Here is a 20379-nt window from a genome sequence, read left to right on the forward strand (position 1 = left end):
GGCACCCCTGGGGGTCACAAGAAACAATGGCCATAAGCTAGCAGAGAGCAGATTTAGACTGGACATTAGGAGGAACTTCTTCACAGTAAGGGTGGCCAAAACCTGGAATGGGCTCCCAAGGGAGGTGGTGCTCTCCCTGACCCTGGGGGTCTTCAAGAGGAGGTTGGATGAGCATCTGGTTGGGGTCACCTGAACCCAGCACTCTTTCCTGCCTATGCAGGGGGTCAGACTCGATGATCTATGGAGGTCCCTTCCCACCCAACATCTATGAATCTATGAATCCCCTGTCCTGTTCGGATTTGATTAGGTACAAATCCACCCGGCATTTCAAAGTGAAGGTGGCTAATCATGCGGTGACCTGTTCCATTCTCATACTGGTTTGACTCTCCGCTGTGATGTGTTCAGAAAGGCAGTAAAATGGGAGCTGATGTGGATGGCATCATCAGGGTCAAATCCTTGTCCCGTTAAATATGTGCATGGGAGTACTTGGATTGATCCCGTTGAACTCGAGTTTCCATCCCCAGCAAGTGAGCACGGCACTTGCAGACTAAACTTTCCTCTTCCTAGGGCTTCACTTCAGCTTCAGCATTTGCACTTGTAAAGTCAAATAGTGCGTGTTCACACTGGTGTGATCTGCATCTGTATGCAAATCTGTGTTCAGTGCAGTTTTGTGAGCAAACGCGCGTGGAGGAAACGGTCCATACAGTCTCAGCAGAGCTCATTGTAGCTATATGACGGATTGTATTCAGTGTTGGCAGCAATATTGTTTTGCTTTTTACCCTCACGATCATCTTTTGGACTCATCAAACATCAGGATAGGCTTTTCAAATGAGGCTAGGAGAGTTAAGCACCTAAGTGCCTTTCATAGTTCAATGGAGTCAAACTCCGCTAGGTTCTCCAGAGGGGGAAGAAAAATCTGACCTTAATTCTTTGTCGGAAACAAGAATTTGTAGTGGTAAGCGCCACTGCCAGCACTGGGAAATTAAGTTATTTCAGCCCTTATCGCATCTTCTGCATCTTTATTCTGCAGGAAATACTCCAAAAAAGCCACGTTGCAAAATTAGAATTGCGCTTGCTCATGAAGATAATGTTGTTAGATCAAGATGACTCGTTAGATCAGTTATCAGGCCGATGTTGTTATATAAGAAGTAGATCTAGCCTTGAAAATCAACTCAAAATGGGAGAGACATAAGAGAATCTCTTAGGTGACAGCCAAATATGCCTGTTTTATGGTAACTACTTTGCTATACTTGAAAAGCCAGCTTACAATATCCTGGGAAAAAGAATATTTTGAGGACTGATAGATAGGGTGCTCAGCATTTGGGAAAAAAAAAATTATGGGAGTTGAGCCTGCACATACATTTTTGTTTGTTACTTTTGGGGAGAGGATTCATTTGGATATTTTCCTCTATTAATTTTTTTTAGTCTTTGTTGCAAGGAAAATCAAAAAGCATCTGTGCCAGTGGGGCTATTAATACTGCAGAATAAAACCGTGGAAGGAGCACACGGGAATAATAGGAGATGGGGCAGAGCAGCTTTCTCACGATGCTCCTGCTAAAGAAAAGTCTTTGTGATTTTGACTGGATAAAATTCTGTTAGAACGAAACTCTAAGCAGCGGTTAGTTCGACGTTAATACATTTGTCAGAGCCAGGTGGCAATGCAAATCCTTTTCTTGTTCTGAGATCAGTGCCGCCTCTCTCCCTTCACTGAAGAACTTGCCAAATATTTTGTACAAGTTCAGGGGAAAGCAAACGATGGAGGTAGGAATTGTCGCTCGATGTATGTGGGGAGGTCGGACTATTTTGGAGGATAAAAGGCTTGTAGGAGATCTGTAGGTAGTGAGATCTACCTTTTGAGGTTGAGCTCTTGGAATATATGTAGGCCTTTCAATTTCTGAGAGGAGGACACTATTTAAGAGTAGGTAGGAGGTTCAAGGGCAGCATCTCAAAGTCCTTTTATACCATAAGTAAACAACGTCTCCTAGTGCCTTTAAGAGGTGGATGGCGGTCAGGATTACCCTCGTCTTCCACAGTGGGGTGGGGAGGAGTGACCGAGTTAACCGAATAAGTGACTTGCCGTGTATCGTTTGACAATTTTTGTGGCAGAGGTGGGAACAAGATCCAGGTCCCTTGGCTTCCACCTCTGTTCTTATGCCCCAGTACTTAGTTATGCCCTGGTATTGCCAGAGTGAGCACATAGATACAGGAGGCATGACACATTTTGTCCAACAGAGAACAAACTTGTCCCCTTTAACCAGGGAGGTTGAAGTATTTTGGAGGAGAAAAGGCTTTTATAGGCGTATAGTGAATTCGGGAGATTCGCTTTCCATGCAACAACCAATCTTAGGCCTGGTCTGCCTGCTTTGTTCTACTGATTGAGCTAAACTGATAGAAAGCTCCAGATGATGTGAGAAGTTACATTAAGTTAGTCTAATACAAGATATTAGATTCACCCAAAGTTACTTCGATGCATCTTTTGGGAGTAGATGCCCTTCTCCTGGCGTAATGGTATCCATACCGAAGTAGTTTGTAAATTGATCAAGGTGAGCAACATCGGGATACAGTGCAACTGCATTGGGAGGGGGAGGGGGTTGCATGAATTGAACTAAATGATTTTTTTCTAAACTTTATTCAGTTGGATCTGTATAGAAATACTGCATGTAGGTGAGGTTTATGACTGTAATCCCTTCCCTTTCAGTGTCGGAGTACTTATTAACATTCACCTTTTCACTTTCACAGTGGGAGCGTCTCTGGTTTCTAATCCTCACCTTCACTTTCTTCCTGACGCTGATCTGGTTTTATTTCTGGTGGGAAGTTCATAATGACTACAACGAGATCAACTGGTGAGTAAAATGTTTCCATTTGGGGATGACATATGTCTGGTTTTGAGCAGAACCAGATCACATGGATTTTTCTTTTTAAGAGCTCTCCAAATCGTAATGCTTTTTTTTCCTGGGGGGTGGGGGTCCTCTTGTTGGAATCAGCAGCAGTAGAAGATAGGAATATGGGGTGAGCAATGGCATCTCTTGTGTCTGTACTGACAGATGCAATTATGTGTGGTTACTTGCATTTCTGCTATTCAACCGCTCAACGTCTGTGCTTTATGGAGAGTTTCTGGTAAACGTGGCAAGCAAAGCTGCAACTTAAGTTGTGCGGAAGCCTGTCTGCCTCTGTAATTGGTAGTCGTATTTAACAAATGTCTCGTGAAAAGGTATATATCATGTGTTATAGCAAGATATGGTAGATTTATTAATCTTTGTGTCTTGTTGGCTTCCATGTATATATGTTGAGGAACTTGGCAATAATTTATAGCTCACCGATTGAACTATATGAATGGTAGATATGCTGCTTGTTTTCTAATTCTGGCCTTTTGTTTTGATCCAAATCTGAAAAGTAAAAATCTAATAAAAAAGCCTAGGTTCATTTTGTTGAGGTTCAGGATTCTTTCCTACAAATGCAAACAAGAAAAGATGCGTGCGGAAATACCTGGACAAAGACAAAGCAACTTACTTTTCTTCTTTTCTGATTTGATGCGATTCATAGTCATGTAGCCCGATTACTTTTGGCTCATCTATCTCAGTGCCTCACATCTACCTGTAAAATGAAGATGAAGTCATTCTCTTAGCCTTACCAGGCTTATTTTAACTTAAACGTTTATGAAGTATTGGGATATTAAGATAAGTACCATAGAAAGGTCTATGCAGAAGTTAATACTTCTGACTTCAGGGCAGGGTTTGAAGACTGCGTAGTAAATAAGGGCCACTTTGATTCATCAAGATAAAACACGTATTGAGCAGTTCCTTGGACAGAACTCACTTGAACATCCTGCATGGTGAGTGAAGCAGGGTTTCTGTTGGGGAGCGTGCCTGTATGTAATAAATGGGCATATTTGGTATGCACAGGGGGCTGAATCAAGATGGCACAGTCAGGCTTTGACTTGTGCTTTCTGACTGTAGTGGTCCAGGATAGTTTGTCCAAACCCCCCCTGAAAAACCCAGCTGTTGTCATGTTGACCCCACCATTGGTTCACCGCTTGGGTGGGAGCTCTTAGATCCACGAAACAGGTCAAAGCCCCTTGAGCTGGCGGAGCAACCGATACAGAGCGACAAACTATTATTGCACTGTGGACCAGCGCGGGAAAGGGGATATACAGACTCTGCTGGGCTTCACAGCTGCTGGCGGCTGACAGAGGAATGGGAAGAGGAAGGACTCCTAGATTATTTCCAGGGTCTGAAAAGAGTATGCTGTAGGGCTCGTCTATGCTGCTGCGGTGACAAGTGCTGGGAAGGGCAGGGTGGCGTGTGCCCTGTTCACACCAGACCTATCCGAGTCTACTGAAGCGCTCCAGATCTGGAAGATACCCAGTGAGGCTGTGCCAGGTTCATCTCTGGTAGGTCTTAGAGCAGCCTCCGCAGACGAGCCTGGTGACCTTCCAGTCTGAAGCGTACTTTCGGATCTGGGTAGGCTCAGCCCTTTTCTCCCTGGGACCAGCCACTGCAGTAGCACGAACGAGCCTTTTGTGGGCACAGAAACCTTTTTTCTGTTGCCTCCGTTCTGGGGTGAAGAGGTCTAACCCTGATGGAAATACCACTCCTGCCAAATTTAAAGCTGAGGATAAATTCAGGCACTCTGCAGAAGACCTCTCTGGGTTTTTTGTTTTTTTTTTTTGTAGGTAAAACCTATTTTTCCCAAACTTCATTCTCAGAAAGGCCCTTTCTCAAAAATTCAGCCTGGAACAAACACTGATTCCAGGAGTCTTTTGCGAATCTACAAGCTACTTGATTCCAAGGGTAGCCCTGCCAGTAATAAAGTGAAAACTATATTTTTAACATGGCTCGGCTCTGAAATGCTTTAACAAATTACTCAGCCCAAACAGCCACCACCTAAATCACTTGAACGTCACCTTTCTGTCAAAAACAATATGCAAATGGCATTTAAAATGCAACAGAGTAGTTAATCCCATAAATGAGCTGCCTGTTTAGGATGCTGAAGTTGTGTGAAGGATGCTGTTCCAGCAACTTTATGAATGATCTTCTGCCAGGGCTGACTAATACAAGACAGGGCTGCCACCGAACAAGTTCCTGTTTGCAGCACTTCATTCATCAGTCAAAAGCTCCTAGGGTTGCGTTTACAAGAGAGACGTCTTTGAAGGGTATGTTGTCTCCTGTCAGATTATTTGACAGTCGTATTGAGCGTGGCTTGTCAGCTTCTATCTGTTTTCTAGAGTGGAACAAATTTATTTGGGAAGCCTTATGCTCGAATAAACTTGCGTAAGGGTGGAGGGTGGAATAACAGCAGACACGTGACCTGTACATCATTGTGCATCCTGAATTGCAAAGGAATAACCTTCACCCAAAGACTGGTGTAGTGCTGCCTGTGCCTCTGCTCCACACTTACACCAGTCTAACAACAGATTTTGCTAGTGTTCATGCATCTTCTGTCCACCCCCCAGTTGTCCTAGCAGTGATTCTCTTGAGCTTGCTGCCGCTCCGTATTGTGCCCCGAGCAGGAATATTGACCAGTATTGTCTCCTGTCCCTGTTCTTCCTGCTCTCTCTCTGCATCCCCCCTGCTGTGTCTCACTTTAACCTGAAAGTTTGTTGGACAGGACTAATTTTTGCTGTTTTGCCCCTAACACGGCAGGAGGTCCTGCTCCATTCTTCTCATTTCTATGGCAGTAGCAGTTATCATTTTAGCATACTTGGAAAGCTCCCTCTGCGGGGCTTCGCTGATGTGACTCTTCCGTAGCTTGGGGGAAGGCAGAAGGTGAGCAGGGTCTGCTTTTAAAGTTGTTGGGTTTTTTTTTTCCACCACCCCCAAAATCTTTTCTTCTGTCACCCTACTCCCAAGCACGCACTTCTCTTTGCTAACTGCTAGACCCCATGCCCCAGCCCCGAGGTCTCTGAGAACAGGACAGGTTTCCTTGGGAAACTTGTGAGTGCCGCTTTTGGTGTTTTATAACAAAGGAAAACAGAGGGAACACTTCAGGTTTCTTTCGAAAGCTGTCCTCAGCATTTCCACAGTATCTTCTATCTGATGACCGCAAGGCCCGTTAAAGTCAATGAAGTCACATGCCGGGATCCAAAGTAAATGGTCTGCAACGAAGCCCAAAGCGCGTGCAACTCATGGGGTTTCCGCTTCATGATGGAAGTTGAAGCCAAAGTTGCACCTGAAACCAGAGTTAGCAAAGCCTCTGAGTAAATCCAGGCTGTTGCAGAGTTTTTCAAGGTCTTTGGAATGAATCCCAGAGAAATGTGACCTGTCTGGTAAAGAAACTCTTGGAGAACTTGGGCATGATACCATAAAGACCCAAACTCTGCTATCTTTGAGTCAGCTGCCACAAGGGTCAGTTGCTGAGCTTTGTGCATCCTACTTGATGCGGAAGGCCACATTACTGCTCTCTCCAGAGACGGATCAGCTGAATCGTAGATGGTAGCTGGCTTGCCATGAGTTATCTGGCAGTAGAAGTGGGAATAGATCCTGTAAATCCTGACTTAAACCCCTGGACTGCACTGCTTCCCTAGCACACAGTTTTCCCCTTCTAGTCTTAGGCTGCTGGATCCCACTGAAGGACCCTGATGCTGGTGGATGAGCCCAGCTCTGTACTGACGAGTGCATTCAGCTGCTTTGTGTTACCTACAGGCCTTCTGGCATCCAACAGGTAAGCATCATTGCACACTGCCATTGTAATGGTGCCAGCTCCCACCTCCCATAATCTAGTTCCATAACTTTTTCCATTCTCAAAGCCAGAAAGAACTCTTATTTTTTAACGAGGCTTAGAAGAAGCCTCATTTGGATCTGAATAGTAGATGGAGGGTGCTTGTGCTCCTGCAGACACCCACGTGAGCAACTCACTGTGTCATGGCTGTGAGTTTTTTGCATACCGGGCAACTCCTGTTTCCATTGACTTTTTTTTTAGGAGTGCTTGACTCTTCTCACCAAGCACTGAAGCATGCGGAGATTGCAGACCATGCTTGAAAGGTTGGCTACTCATTCCATGCTCTCAAACTCTGAACCTGGGCCCATAGGCAAGCAAATCCCAAAGTTTGCTTCCGGCACTTGTATTACCTCCCTCGTATTCTGGAGGAAGTCGCTTTCCTTGTCTTTTTCATATCTTCATCTATAAAATGACGGTGATGTTTTGGAGTAGCTGGTTCAAAATTAGGCATAGGATTTGCTTTAAAAAAAGTTCTAATGTGTTCTATAGCCCCGTAGTCTGTCTCCATATTCGGATTGCAAACTCTGGTAAAGATTCATGTGTCGGCGTGACTGTAGTACCTAGCATAGTGGACCCTCAGCCCTTACTGGGTGTCGTCATAGCACATTATGTGAGAAGCTTTCTCTGCTGACACCACCCTGCCCCGTTACAGTTATTGGGTGTCCTGGCACTAAGTGAGGCTTTCAGGTCATCTGGTGGCTCATGCAGTCCTTAAATGCAATTCATGATTTATTTTTCTCTGTATCCACAAGATGAGAGTAAAGCTACCCAGTGAAAGGTTTCCACTGTGGTGTGCTTTGAGCAGCTATGGTCATTTAGCGGTGAGCGGAACAGGGCACTGGATTTTATGGTCACGCACCCTTTTTTGTGTGTGGTTAAAATGGCAAATTGTAAACACAAGTTGTATAAAACTCTGGAGCACTTTGTAAAATGCCAGTACAACTTTTGCGTTGCAAAGTTTGGGTGCCCTGGCTTTAAAACTGCAGGCCTGGCTGCTTTGATAGTCATACGTCTCCAGTGGCAGATGGAGGTAGAAGGCCCTTGGTCCCAATGTCAGGGTCTCATCAGGGGAGGGTTGGGATGACTTGAAAGTGAACCAGACTAGCCAGAGAAGCTGCTAATTGGGAAGACAGCACTCCGTGTATCTGTTGAGCAATTTGTTCGTTGCAAGTAAATGTTGAAAATGGGCCAGTGGCTTTGTACGTACCAGATCCCAATTAGCCACCTGTTTCAGGATGGGTTTGAGTCCTGACATCAGCGGTTGGCAGAAACAGCATGATTTTAAAAATAGCCAAAAATTCTTTGAAAATAATAGGAAAGAGGATAATAATGTGGTGTGAGGCTTTAATTACAGTGGAGCTAATCCCAGGGGTAGAGGGAATGGAAATTTCCACTAGATCCATTCAAGCTGAGCTTGGGTTTTATAGCACAGATGTTTGCGGCCTACCGAAACACCATGGTGATTAGAAAAATATATGCCGAGGTGGCCTGGGGAAACACAGAAGCACCTTGGTGGTGCAGGCAGAGATGCAGAAACTGGTCGTGGGTATGCAAACAGCATGGACAACGTTCCTCCAAAGCTCTTCTCTGCCGCGGTATCTCAGAGTCGGTGTCAGCTGATGGTGAAGCAAGGGGATGGGCTGCAACCAGACCATATTCAGCAGTTGTTACCTCATCCTCCACCTTTTTGTCCTCCCCCTCCACTTCCTCTGTACCTGTTGTTCACCAGTCATCACTTCTGGTGGGAACCTAGGTTGTATGCAAGGTTTTGCAGGGGGGTCTTTGTACAATGCCAAGTCCAATGTTCTTCAATCCCTGTTTGGAGCCCTCTGACCGTACCAGAGCAAAAAGAATAGGTCCTTGCTGTAGTGGCTTATCCATCATCTGCGCCACAAGTACAGCTGGTGCTGCCCTCCCTCCCCGCCCAGTGACAATGACCCCCTTCAGTTGAAATGTGTAGAGAAAATGCTAAGTATAAACCGTAAATAGAGTGGCTGAGCTGTCTCCAACTGCACCAGAGACTTCAAACCAGATGCAACGCTCTTCATTGCTTGACCTGAAGTCTTCAGTTTCTTTGGCAATGGGTGGATGTTCTTGGGAGGAGGACAGCTATCAGGTGATGGGATCCAGCTGACAAGAATGGAAGAGCATCTTTGGATGGCCAACCTAGTAAGCAGGGCTTTAGGCTAGGTTTCACTGGGGATGGTGGTCAAAAACCCTCCAGCAAAAAAGCACACAGTCCAGAGGGGAAAGGACTCGAAGAAGTAATTCAACTCTGGGAGAGGGCCAGAGAGGTATAGTGGCACAGAAAGGAAGCAAGGAAGTCCTTCCAATGGATGTATGTGAATTGGAGAAGTATGGGGAATAAACAAATGAGGTGGCAGCTGCAGCCTGTGAAGAGAACTGCAATCTCATTGGCATCGCCGAGATGAGATGAGATGGCTCGTATGACTGGAATGTGAACAGTGAGGGTTACGCTCTCTTTTGGAAGGATAGAGTTGGGAGAAAAGGTGGTGGTATTGCCGTGTATGTCAAAAACACACATGCTTGTTCCCTGGCCCAGGGACAAGACGGCAAAGCACAATGCAGTTGAGTGAAGACGAAAGGTGAAAGATGCAGCACTGATATAATGGTGGGGATTTACTATAGGTGTCCTCATCAAGAGGAGGTGGATGCGGAGGAGGTGGAAGAGGAGGTGGATGCAGCACTCTTCAAGTAGGTGACAAATCTATCCAAAAGCTGTGGGATGGTACTGATGGGAGGCTTCAATTTTCCACACATCCACTGGAAGAACAATGCAGCCAAACAGAAAATGTCAAGGCAGTTCCTAATTTGTGTGTAGGTTAACTTTCTGTCTCTGAAAGTAGAGGATACAGCTAGGGGATCATCTATCTTGGATCTTGTCCTGACCAAAAGGAAAGAATTGGTGCAAGATGTGAAGGTGACGGGTAATTTGGGAGGAAGCAATTGCAACACGCTAGAAGTCCAGATCTGGAGACAGGGAAAGCATGAAGTCAGCAAAATGTAGGGTGCTAGATTTCAACAACATGGATTTCATCTGACTCAAGGAGCTAATAGGCACGGGGTCATGGGAGGATAGACTGAAGGCTAAAGGCACCCAGGAGAGCTGGGAGCTTCTAAGGGAAGTATTGGAAACTCAACGAGAAACAGTCCTGGCACAATAAAAGCACAAGGAGAAGGGCAAGAGACCTGTGTGGCTGCCCAAGGAGCTTCTAAAATGCCTCAAATGCAAAATGAAAGCATACGAGCAATGGGAGAATGGGCAGGTCATCAAGGACACGTACCAGGAAATAGCAAGACCTGCAGGGGCAAAATCAGGAAGGCAAAGATAAAGAATGAGCTGCACCCAGCAAAGGAGGTTAAGGACAAGAAGAAGAGGGTTTATAAGCACGTTGACCAGAAAAGAGGGACCGAGGAAGCTGTGGGTCTTCTGTTAACAAGCCGGGGAGGGGGGAACTCCTAACCAAAACTGCAAAGACAGTGCAGTCACTCAACAGCTGCTTTGCCTCAGTTTTCACCAATATTTTAAGCCACCAGACACGTAGTAGGGACTAATTATCTGCATAAGGAAGGAGGCAAGCTGAGGGAGGAGATTACGAAAGAGAAGGCCAGAGGGCTTTTGATGGGTTTGAATTAATTTGTCAGTAGGGCCTGATGAGCTTTGTTCCAAGGTCCTGATTGAACCGGCAGAGGACATCTCGGAGCCCGTAGCAATGATTTTCATGACGTCGTGGGAGACAGGCCAGGTACCAGAGGACTGGAGAAGGACCAATGTAGTGCCCTTCTTTAAAAAGGGTGAGGAGGAGGACCCACGGGACTACTGACCGGTTAGCCTCACCTCAGTACCTGGGAAGGAGCACATCCTAACGAAGGCCATTATTTGCAAGGATCTGGAGGCTGGCTGCAAGCAGCCAGCATGGATTGATGGAAAAAAACATTGTGTCAAACAAACCTGAACTCCTTTTTATTTTTAATGCCTATTTTCTACCCGTGCGTCTGGGCTTTGCTGATTGCTTCTCCCCCTTCCCCTCTTCCCTGTTTCCTGTCATACGTGTCAGGGTGTTTTTAAGCCTGGGTGTTGTCTAGGGACTTTGACTGGGCTGGACCAAAGCTCCTGCTGGGACCACAGCTGACTGGAGGGTCTTGGCCCTCTGCTCAGGGTCAGACTAATTGCCATCCTGAGGGTCAGGAAGACATTTTACCCCATGGTCAGACTGATACAGACTGTGGGGGTTTTTTTGCTTTCTTCTGCAGCGGGGGACATGGCCCTCTACCTCTTGAATATATATTGCCAGCAGATTAGAGAAGCAGGACTTTGGCTGCTGTGGTTCCCCTGTTTTACCTGTGGCATTTTAGGGTGTTAGGTCTCTGTTGTGTCAAGGCTGAGGGTCATCTTATGTAGAGTTTAGATGATGGTTGTATGGGATGATATGAAAGATCCTGTCTCTGGCAGGGGGTTGGACTAGAAATTTGCTGGTCCCTTCCAGCCCCACTTCTCCATGACCAGATGTGATGCATGGTGCTGCCAGATGCCGCTAACCAGCTATGATAGTTCATCCGAGAGATGTCCCCGTTCCATGGAGACGCAATAAGCCCAATGCACAGTTTGCACGTCTAATTGAAAGCCACATGTAGGGTACGCTTACCCACTGAGTGATCCTCTGGATTAGCATGGGGCTAGGTATGAAACAAAGGAACATGGGAAAATGTTCTAACGTTGGGCTCTGAACTTATAAACAACCGAGACATCCTTTGAGGAGCGAGATGTGCCTTATAAAGACAAAATCAAATCACAACCTGGGGTGTTTTGCCGCAGGCTTTTATCATTTATCCAAAAGGCCTTCCAGCTTTGACTATGCAGTTCCCTCCTTTCATTTTGATGCTCCGTGCCTCAGGAATATAAATATTTTTAAATTTATTGCTCGAGGCAGTTCCTTTTGCTCTGTGTTTTCAGCTGCTTTTGTTTCATGTCTCCAGTGCACGGAGGTTAGATCCACAAATCCAAGCTACAGAAGGAAAGCAGGAACTTGAATAATGAAGCGTATGTAAAGCTTTGTAGTTTGCAAGCTTGATCCTATTCCCCTTGGAGCTGGGTCATAAATTCATGTCAATGTAATACGTTCTTTCATTTTTCCCCACCCCCCTTCTCAGTTCTGGGGAAGGCTAATCACGGCTTATAACGTGGTCATGGAGCATGTTTTCTGAAGCTTTTGCAGTGTAAAGCAAGCATGAAGAAAATGTAGATGTCAGTGGCAAAAACCATAAATGCCCAAAGAGAGGTTTGTCTGAACAGTTGTGATTTAGGCTAACCTGAGTACCTGGGAACTCGCTTCCACATTTAATTTCATTTGGCTCAAATTCACTTAACTTATAGCGCTTTCCACATCCGGGCGGGAACTTGGAGTTGCACTGTGTGTTCACTGTGGAAAACCAAGAGCTGTGTTTTGGGGGTGGGGAGTGGGTTGGAGCGCATTGCTAGACAGATGATCTTATGCTCGCTGTACGCTCGAGCTGCTTCAAGGCATGCAACGTTATTCGTAGACGTAGCCCCAGCAATCTGGCCTGGGTTTGTGAATGGGTGGATCACGTCATCGCTGGGTCCATGATGCATCGGTTCCCTCCTTGCAGCTGGGACTGAGGATCTTCTGTGCTGGTGACTATTTGGGCATTTGCTGTGGTTGGAGCATCCAAAAGGATGCTGAGTCTGTGGGACAGCTTCGCTTGAGGGCAGATTTCACGGGGAGGGTGGCAGGGGGTGGTTATGGAGATGCCAGATACTTGGAGCCACTTGCCTCTTTGTACCAACGTCACTCGGTACAAAGCTTTGCGTGGCTGCCCTTCACAGGCTGGTTTTGGCCAAGTACTGGGAAAGCTGATTTGATAGAGCAGTCGGCTCATCCCAAAGGCAACGTGGAGCTGGTGGTGGCTGTGTGTCGCTGGCACTTGGCTCTGTGTCATGCCCTGAGCTTTTCAGCAGTTTCCAATGAATAATGTAGCCACCGAAGGGCATGGGGAGAGCTCCGTAGGGCTTCATGGAGCGGGCTTTTGTTCAGTAGCCAGCAGCGCTGAGAGGAGACCCCAGCTGTCCTATCTCCTGGATCCCCTTTCCAGCTGTCACTGCCCACTGCATAGTTTAGAGAGCTCAGCACCAGCGTGCTAGAAATGTGGGCATGAGCGTGTAAGTAAGATCTGTTCTGTGCATGAGCAGACTGAAGGGACCTGGGAAGGCAGCACAGTCTGACTGCTGTGGAGGTATCACCAACCCCACGGTGCTGCTGGGCCAGATGCAGGCTGCTTGGGGAGGTACCCTATTTTCTCACACTTCCCTCCCATCCCCCTCAGAATAAAATATGGGCCTTGGTTTTGCAGTTCAGAAGAAAGAAAAAGGTATCCAGGTTGTAGCAGTATCGGTCTAGAGGCAAAAGGAATCAGAACTCATGGCACAGGTGATCTCTTTTATTAGAGCAACTAGATTTTTGCAAAAGAAGTTCTTTAATTGCAAGCTTTTGGACACAAACATTCTTCTTCAGGCATAGGAGAACAGATTGTAAACCCAGGAGAACTCTTACAATCTTTTCTCCTATGCCTGAAGAAGAGTGCTTGTGCCCAAAAGCTTGCAATTAAAGATTTTTGCAAAAAAGTAGTTGGTTCAATAAAAGATATCACCTCTACCACCAGTTCTGAATAAAGAAAAAAGCTCTTTCCTCAGTAAGTAACTGAGTAGCAGCCACTAGGGACCTGACCCTGCTTGTTATTCTGCTCCCCCTACAGATTTTACTTTCGCAGAAACTGTTCTTACCATATTTCTCACACATAAGGTGCCCCACAATTTCCCGAAACTCTTTTTTTAAAGCTGCGTGTTTGTGATAAGATATGATATTATTGTAGGCAACGGCTTTTGATAGCACAGTCTTTCCAGTACTCCCTTGTGTCTGAGAGGATTCAGTTGAAAGTGTGCTCAGGTTTGGAAAATGAACTTGATGCCAATTCTCGGTACCTTTGTGGTGCAAACCTACTGCCAGGCATGTCAAAGAGCATCCAAAAAGGTGGATTGCAGGCCAGTGCTTCTCATTTAGTCTCAAGATCAGAAATCGTTTTCTGAAACCTAGGTTGGGCTTAATTCATCCCTTCAGTGCGGGGGGGGAGGGGGTTGAAGTCCTTGGCAAAATCTTTAGTAAACTGAATGGGATCAGGAGTGGACTTAAGACTCAACATTACTTTTGGCCCTCTTAGTCGCAGAGCTCTGCCAGCAGGGCTGTGTCTGTAAGGGACATGAATCGATAGCACCCATAGCCACCTTTGTTTTGCCCACACAACCCCTAGTGTGTCGGCTTTTGCTGGTGTTTGGAGAAGGTGAAGTGACTCTGATGGCAGAACCCCTCCGGCCTCAGAGCTGCGTGTGTCCTAGGGACCCGATGCCCCATCCCAGCTGTTGTATTTGAGTCGGACAGCATCGCTTCTAGGCCTTTTGGCTCAGATCAAGTGTCTCGGCCTCTTGTGGGCTAAGATCAGGTGGGGGTATCTGAATCCCAAGACCGATGGGCTTGGGCCTGCACGTAAGATGCCTGCCAGCGTCTCGAGTCCCTGGGATGGAGGATGCCCACCGACTGTAGTGCCAGGCGTGGTGTTTAGAACAACTGAGTTCTGCCTACCCAAATGATACGGTTTTTGGCACGATTGAGTTGTGCTCAATCAATACGATTCAGCCGATTTGACCTGGAACACGAAATATATTAATTAAGGAAAAAAAAATGGAGACAGCAGGATTTGTGTAGGGTAGACCCCGTGCTCGGTTGCACCTGCTCAAAAGGAGTCAAAAGGATGAAAGACCCAAATACAAACCTCCAGCTTTTGGTGGATTCCAGTTTGGAGGAGTTTTAAAAAAAAACCCCAAATGCAGCGTTCCTTTCATTTCTTGCTCGTCTTTGATTGCTGTTTCAAGGGAGCTCTTTTTCAAAGTCTCCTTCAGCTTTAAAGCTACAGCTGCTTATGACCGAGTGCCCGGGCTCTGTTCAAAACCCTTGTGCTGTCTAAGACTAAAGGCCTTGTTCCTAGCCAGAAACTTAAGGCGTCTCTTTGGGGCATTTTTTTTGTGCAGGTCCTCGAGGAGCAGGCATCGGTCTTCCAAATGTAACGGTGCCTCCACTGCGGTTTCTGAAGCTGGGTCTGGGCTGCTTTGGTTACAGCAGGGAGTGGGGTCCTTCAGGAGGCTGCAGAGCTGATGCTTTTGGCATCTGCGTGGGCTCTGCGGGTGGTGAGGAACCGCTGGAGGGAACCTTACTCATGCTGAAATCATCTTACTGACAGGGGTCTGGGACCCCAAGGCATTTCCAAATGCAAGCTCTGGAAAGCATCCCATTCACATATGTACATGAGAATGGAGTGGGACCCATCAGGTGACAGTGCTGAGATGCTGTTACCTTCAGCCACCGGGGCAAGATGGAGCCGGTGTCAGCATCTGTCATGTGTTTTGTTGTAGCTTCATTGATCCTTGTGCAAAAACCAGTAAAGCGGGACGCTCTCTTTAATTACCCTTCGGCTTCATTCCAGGAGACTTTTATTAGGAAGTGTGTCTTCATTTAAATGCAAATTTTAACATTTAAAGTCCAGGGCTGGGAGACAGGGGTAGTATCTCGTACAGCACCAGATGTGGTGACTGGCCTGCTTGTTTCAAGCAATTGCCGCTAACTCCTTCATTGCCAGTACCTCTGCCGCCCTCGCAGGCAGAGCCCTCGCTGCAAACTGGGACGGCTGAACTGGAGGTATCAATGTGGGCTCAGCCCTGCCTAGCTCCCAGCAAAGCTCAGTGTGCCACAGCACACTTTCCACTCCTAGTACCCAACCTTGTATGTGCGTAGTGCGTGTGTGTGGACAAATGATTGAATCCCAGCAAGTTGCAAGGAAGTAGGGACTTGCTGCACATTGTCACTGCACTGCTACTGTGTGTTATCGGATGATTCTTTAATGAGTAAATAGCTCGGGGAGCAGAGACCTGAATGCAAGCTTGACCTTTCCAGGAGAGATGGCCTTCAGTAGGACCCAGACCTTGGTGAAGTCCCTTAGCCCTTGGGAAGGTGAGGATTTGCGACCCAGCTTGCAGTTAGAAACAGCCATGGCAAGCAGCTTCATGGTGCTACCGAGGTGCTCCAGCTCTCTGCTGTGGCTTTAATTGCAAAGGACCCTCTGTCTATAGCCCAATGAATTTTGCATTAGTTGCTGCAGAGTGGCATGGCTTCAATATAGGTCAGGTGGAGAATGCCCCCACCTCGGCTAAGTGTCCAATCTGGTGGCAAAGGCCCTTTTCTGGGTGGGTTTGAAACCTCTTGGGCTTAGGAGGGAACTGCAAGGAGATCTCATGCTTCCTGGGCAAGTGGTTTAATCGCTAGATTAGCATTTAAAAGGTGTGGTACCAATGGCAGCAGAACCCCAAGATGGGATGAATATGGCTCTGGCTGCTGTTTTAGGCCAAACTCGGAGCAGTCATTCATGCCTGCAGGATCTGGTTCCTCAGGCTTGACCAGGGGTGTCAGAGATCTGACCTGTGGACCAGATCCAGCCATCATTCAGTCCTTAGTGTTGCCCCATGGGTCTGAGTTGACCCATATGCCACTGGGACAGCCCCAGGTGCAGGGCTTGGGATGCACACTGCATGTGACACCCGCTCTGCGTGGTCTGAGATCCATGTTACACGCAGTGCCCACCCTGGCTGGTCCAGGACTGCACTGCACGTGCCCTCCTCCTGCTCCTCCAGCTTGTCCAGGGCTGGGTAGGGGGACACCGTGCGTGGTATGGGTCCTGGAATAGACATTGTGTGCGCTGAATCTGGCACGAGGAGTGGGGGTAAAGGGGCATCCGTGTGCATGACCTGGCCTGTGGACTGGTCCCATGCCACTCATCTAGCTTGCAAGACCAGATGAGTTTGACACCCCTGGTGCAGACAAGCTCTCAGGGGAATAAGGTGCCTCTGAGACTGAGGACTCCAAATGGGCTGTGTTGCAAGATCAGCACTGAGCTTTTCAGTCTTGCCGGGATGGTGGTACTTCTGGACATGTGCAGAAAGAGACATCCAGATTTAGGGAACTTGACTGGCAGAACGCGAGAGTGGGGTTTGGAGGATAATATTTGTGGATTTAGGTACCTAAATTCTGTTTAAATACCACTTTAGGCCCCTGGGTCCTTTAGCAGATCTAGGCTTTGGGGTTTTGTTCAGTTCTCCGCCTGTCCCTGAGCTGCCTGAAAGTTAGTATTTGACCTGTGAGAAAAGTAGTTTTATTCCAGCATCCCGGGAGCAGCTTTCCAAGCCTCCAAGAATCGTTGTCCTCATTTGGCCCTCCCTTAGTCACAGACTCAGCAGAGGACCGAGAAGGCCACTGAGGCTGAGCTCTATCGATGCTTGCACGAAGAGGGGGCCTTCAGGCCAGGGCTGGCCTGTTAGTGGTATGGATGAAGCCTTCACATCTGCTCTTTATGCCTGACCCTGCCGAGCACATGAATTGAGTACTCAGCTGGCTGGGCTCTCTGCCTTCTCACCTTTATACAACCCTACATTTTAGGCACGTAGTGTGGTCCAGTCACTGTTTCTGTAAGCATGATTCATCAAAGTTGTGGTCCCACGGAAGTTAAGGACAACGATACAGGAGTTAGGACCTGGCCTGAGCTCCACAATGAAGCAGTCGCAGATCCAGGGCTATTGCCCCGGGATCCTCCTTCATTCTCTGCCCTGCTGCTCACCTACATCCTAGCTCCTACATCACTTGAATGCATTTCTGAGCAGATACCCACCTCGCCTAACAGGGATGCTTGCCTTCTGCAACCAGCTTGGTAGTGATGCAGTGCCTAAGCAACATTTGAACCCTTCACATTTCTGGCCACGGTCCCTGCAATGCTAATCAGATCCAATTTCCACCACCACCACCACCACTAGCTTTCCCTGTCCCCTCTACAAGGAGCTCAGGTCTTCAGTAGGTGCTATTGTGAATAGCTGGGCTCCCTTTTTTTTCCTTCTCCTTCATTCCTTCTGCTACGGTTTCCCCATCTGATGCCTTGCCCTGAAAGCTATTATTGAGATCGGAGTGCAAATCCCAGTGGGAATATTTGTGTCGCACTCTGTTTTACTTGTTTACATGGGATGCTTTTTGGAAAGCCAAACCCCAGCCCTGTATATTTTTCCTAATAGCACGGTATCAGCCTTTAACATAATCATCCAAATGCAGCTTCCCGGAGTGATTTCCCATGAGACCTCAATGCACAAATATTGTGTTTGTTCTGAAACGACTCGTTCCTTTCATCTCCCGGCTCTCGCCGGCTGTCGCGGAGAGGGAGTAGCCCCTGGTCTAACCTTTACCGAATGCAGCAGAGTTGGTTTGGTGTTGCATCTTTGCCTGATTGCTTTCACGCTTTGTCTTTCAGGTTTTTGTATAACCGGATGGGATATTGGAGTGACTGGTCCATTCCAGTACTTATAACAACTGCTGCTGGCTTTACTTACGTTACAGCGTTGTTGGTAGGTAAATTAAAGTCCATCGATGAGTGCTACCAGAGCATGCATTTCAGCTTGCCCTGTGCAAGAGCATTGCTGAAGCGGGTCGGTTCTGTACAACGTGTGCTTCTTGCTGGCTCCCACCTCAAGTAGTTTTGAGCAGATAAAATATTGAAGCTCTTTCCACCCCTGGTGTTACCGGCTACTCATCTAGCAGAGGTTATCATGCAAAGTGGCTCCAGCTGACCCACTGTTTATCTCACTCTCCCTGTGGTTTGGTCCCATTTTTTCATATAACCTCAGCCTTCGGTTTTCCATCAAATGGAAGAAATGCTGCACCGCATCCTGAGATACTGTGACCAATACTGTACCTAGACTCCTGGCGGCTGTGGGTGTACTTCTAGTATCGGGCCCCACTTTGCCAGTGATGATGATAATAATAATGGGACAATGGGAAAAAAATTGCCATTTTTGGGCCCCCTTTCTGCCTGGCTGCCCAGTTCACCCATGCCTGTGTCCAGCATTGACTATGGCCTGAATCCTGAGGCTGACACTTGGGTCAGCAGCATCTTCTTACCTTGCTCAGAACAAATAGTATTTCTTGTCAGCTCTTCTGATCTGCACCCTAACGTGATGTCCTCTTCAACTGCCACCATTGCAAGGGCCACAAAAGTCTATCTACCCTGTTCTCCCTTTAGAGCAGACTCTACCGTACAGCTTCGTAATTTGTTTTTAACCTGCCCTCCAAGCCTCCCCTTTATCCCCTTCTCATTGCTGTTCTCAGTCTCACATCAAGGCAAGTTTCCTATGTACATACTGAATGTGCTGTTGCATCTGGTATAATCTGATGTCTGACCGGCGTCTCTTCTCATTGTCCTTTCAGATTTTAGCACTATGTCACATAGCAGTGGGACAGCAAATGAACCTACACTGGCTCCACAAGGTAAGCAACCCTTTCTCATAGCCTGCGATTTGAGCAAAGCAAAGGAGGCTGGAGGGATATGTAATGGCCCATGTGGTTGTAGCCCTTGACAGTGCTGTACCTATAGCTCCCAGAGGTATATTATACAATAAGCTTGAGACCTGCAGGCTCCTACCCAGGTGCTGCTGTCTCCATCAGTCCTGCTGTTGGGATCTCTGGGCTCCCTTTCCTTCCTCCAGCCTCCACTTCCTTCCCCTATCCCTAGGGTGCAGTTTCCTGCTTAGCTGGTTGTATGTTTTGGGATATTTGCAGATAACGGGTATTGTAAATGTTAGCTCCCTCTCCGTGATTCCTGCGGGCGGGATAGCAAATGCAGAGCCACAGGGAATTGATGAGCCCATGGGGTGGAGAGCTGAGCAGAGGGAGACTTAATGGTGGTAGCTGGGAGCCCTTCTTGCAGTGGTGTGGGTATTGAAAGGAAAAAAACCAAGCAGGATAGCAAATGGTTAATGGATGAGGGACAGAGCTCAGCAGTCGATGAAGTCATGCCATTTACTTTTCAAATGAATTTCCAAACAATAATATTTAGGTTTAGATGGTTTCCTTCTTGGGCGGGTGGAGGGAGATTCCAGGAAGCTCGTTTTTCCATCTGACTGCTCCGTTCTGGGGGGTGCGGATTTCCTGTCAGTCCCGTGAGGGTGGTTGGCCCTGAGGAGCTGGGCATCGAAGATGCACAGAGCCCACCATCAGCTTGAAAATCTTCTGTGCTTCCACTCTTCCAGGCCACTTGTCTCTAATTTCCCAGCACCCCCTGCTCCAGAATGCTGCCTGAAGAACGCTTGTGAAGGACATAGGCACCGACTTTTATTTTTGCTTGCAGGGACGGTGCTAAGATGATGCCTCCGCCAATAGCACTACCAGAGCAGAACGCATGAAGGGGTGGGGGTGGATGCGTTCTCAGGGCTCCCTGCCCTGCTGCCCTCCCCCCGGGAGCCCAGCCTAGCCATGCTGTAGTATGGGGTACAAGTCCATGCCCCCCCATCTGCTGTTTCTGGGCAGGCAGGGGGCACCTCGCCATGGCCATGTGGCTGGTGTGGGGCTCCCTGGGGGAGGGCAGCAGGGCAGGGAGCGTTGAGGCTGTAGTGGGCAGCCTGCATCTGCCCCCACCCTGTATAGACATCTGAGGGGCACATGCCCCCCCACGCCCTCCTCTCAGGAGTGCATGTAGTGGCTGCCCCCC

General features: G+C 47.6%; 1 protein-coding gene across 1 annotated transcript in view; it reads left to right on the top strand.

Moving 5' to 3' along the window:
- The first annotated feature begins 1755 nt into the window (after positions 1 to 1755).
- LOC109302182 (glycerophosphodiester phosphodiesterase domain-containing protein 5) overlaps positions 1756 to 20379 on the top strand; it is a 145996-nt gene continuing 127372 nt past the window's right edge. Inside the window, exons 1-4 of the mRNA XM_019523748.1 lie at positions 1756 to 1761; positions 2740 to 2843; positions 18148 to 18241; positions 19101 to 19160. Coding sequence (XP_019379293.1) covers positions 1756 to 1761; positions 2740 to 2843; positions 18148 to 18241; positions 19101 to 19160 — 264 coding nt within the window. The remainder of the gene's footprint in view (positions 1762 to 2739; positions 2844 to 18147; positions 18242 to 19100; positions 19161 to 20379) is intronic.

Source organism: Gavialis gangeticus, unplaced genomic scaffold (genome assembly GCF_001723915.1).
Source record: "Gavialis gangeticus isolate Ggan-Ray unplaced genomic scaffold, GavGan_comp1, whole genome shotgun sequence".
Lineage (NCBI taxonomy): Eukaryota > Metazoa > Chordata > Crocodylia > Gavialidae > Gavialis > Gavialis gangeticus.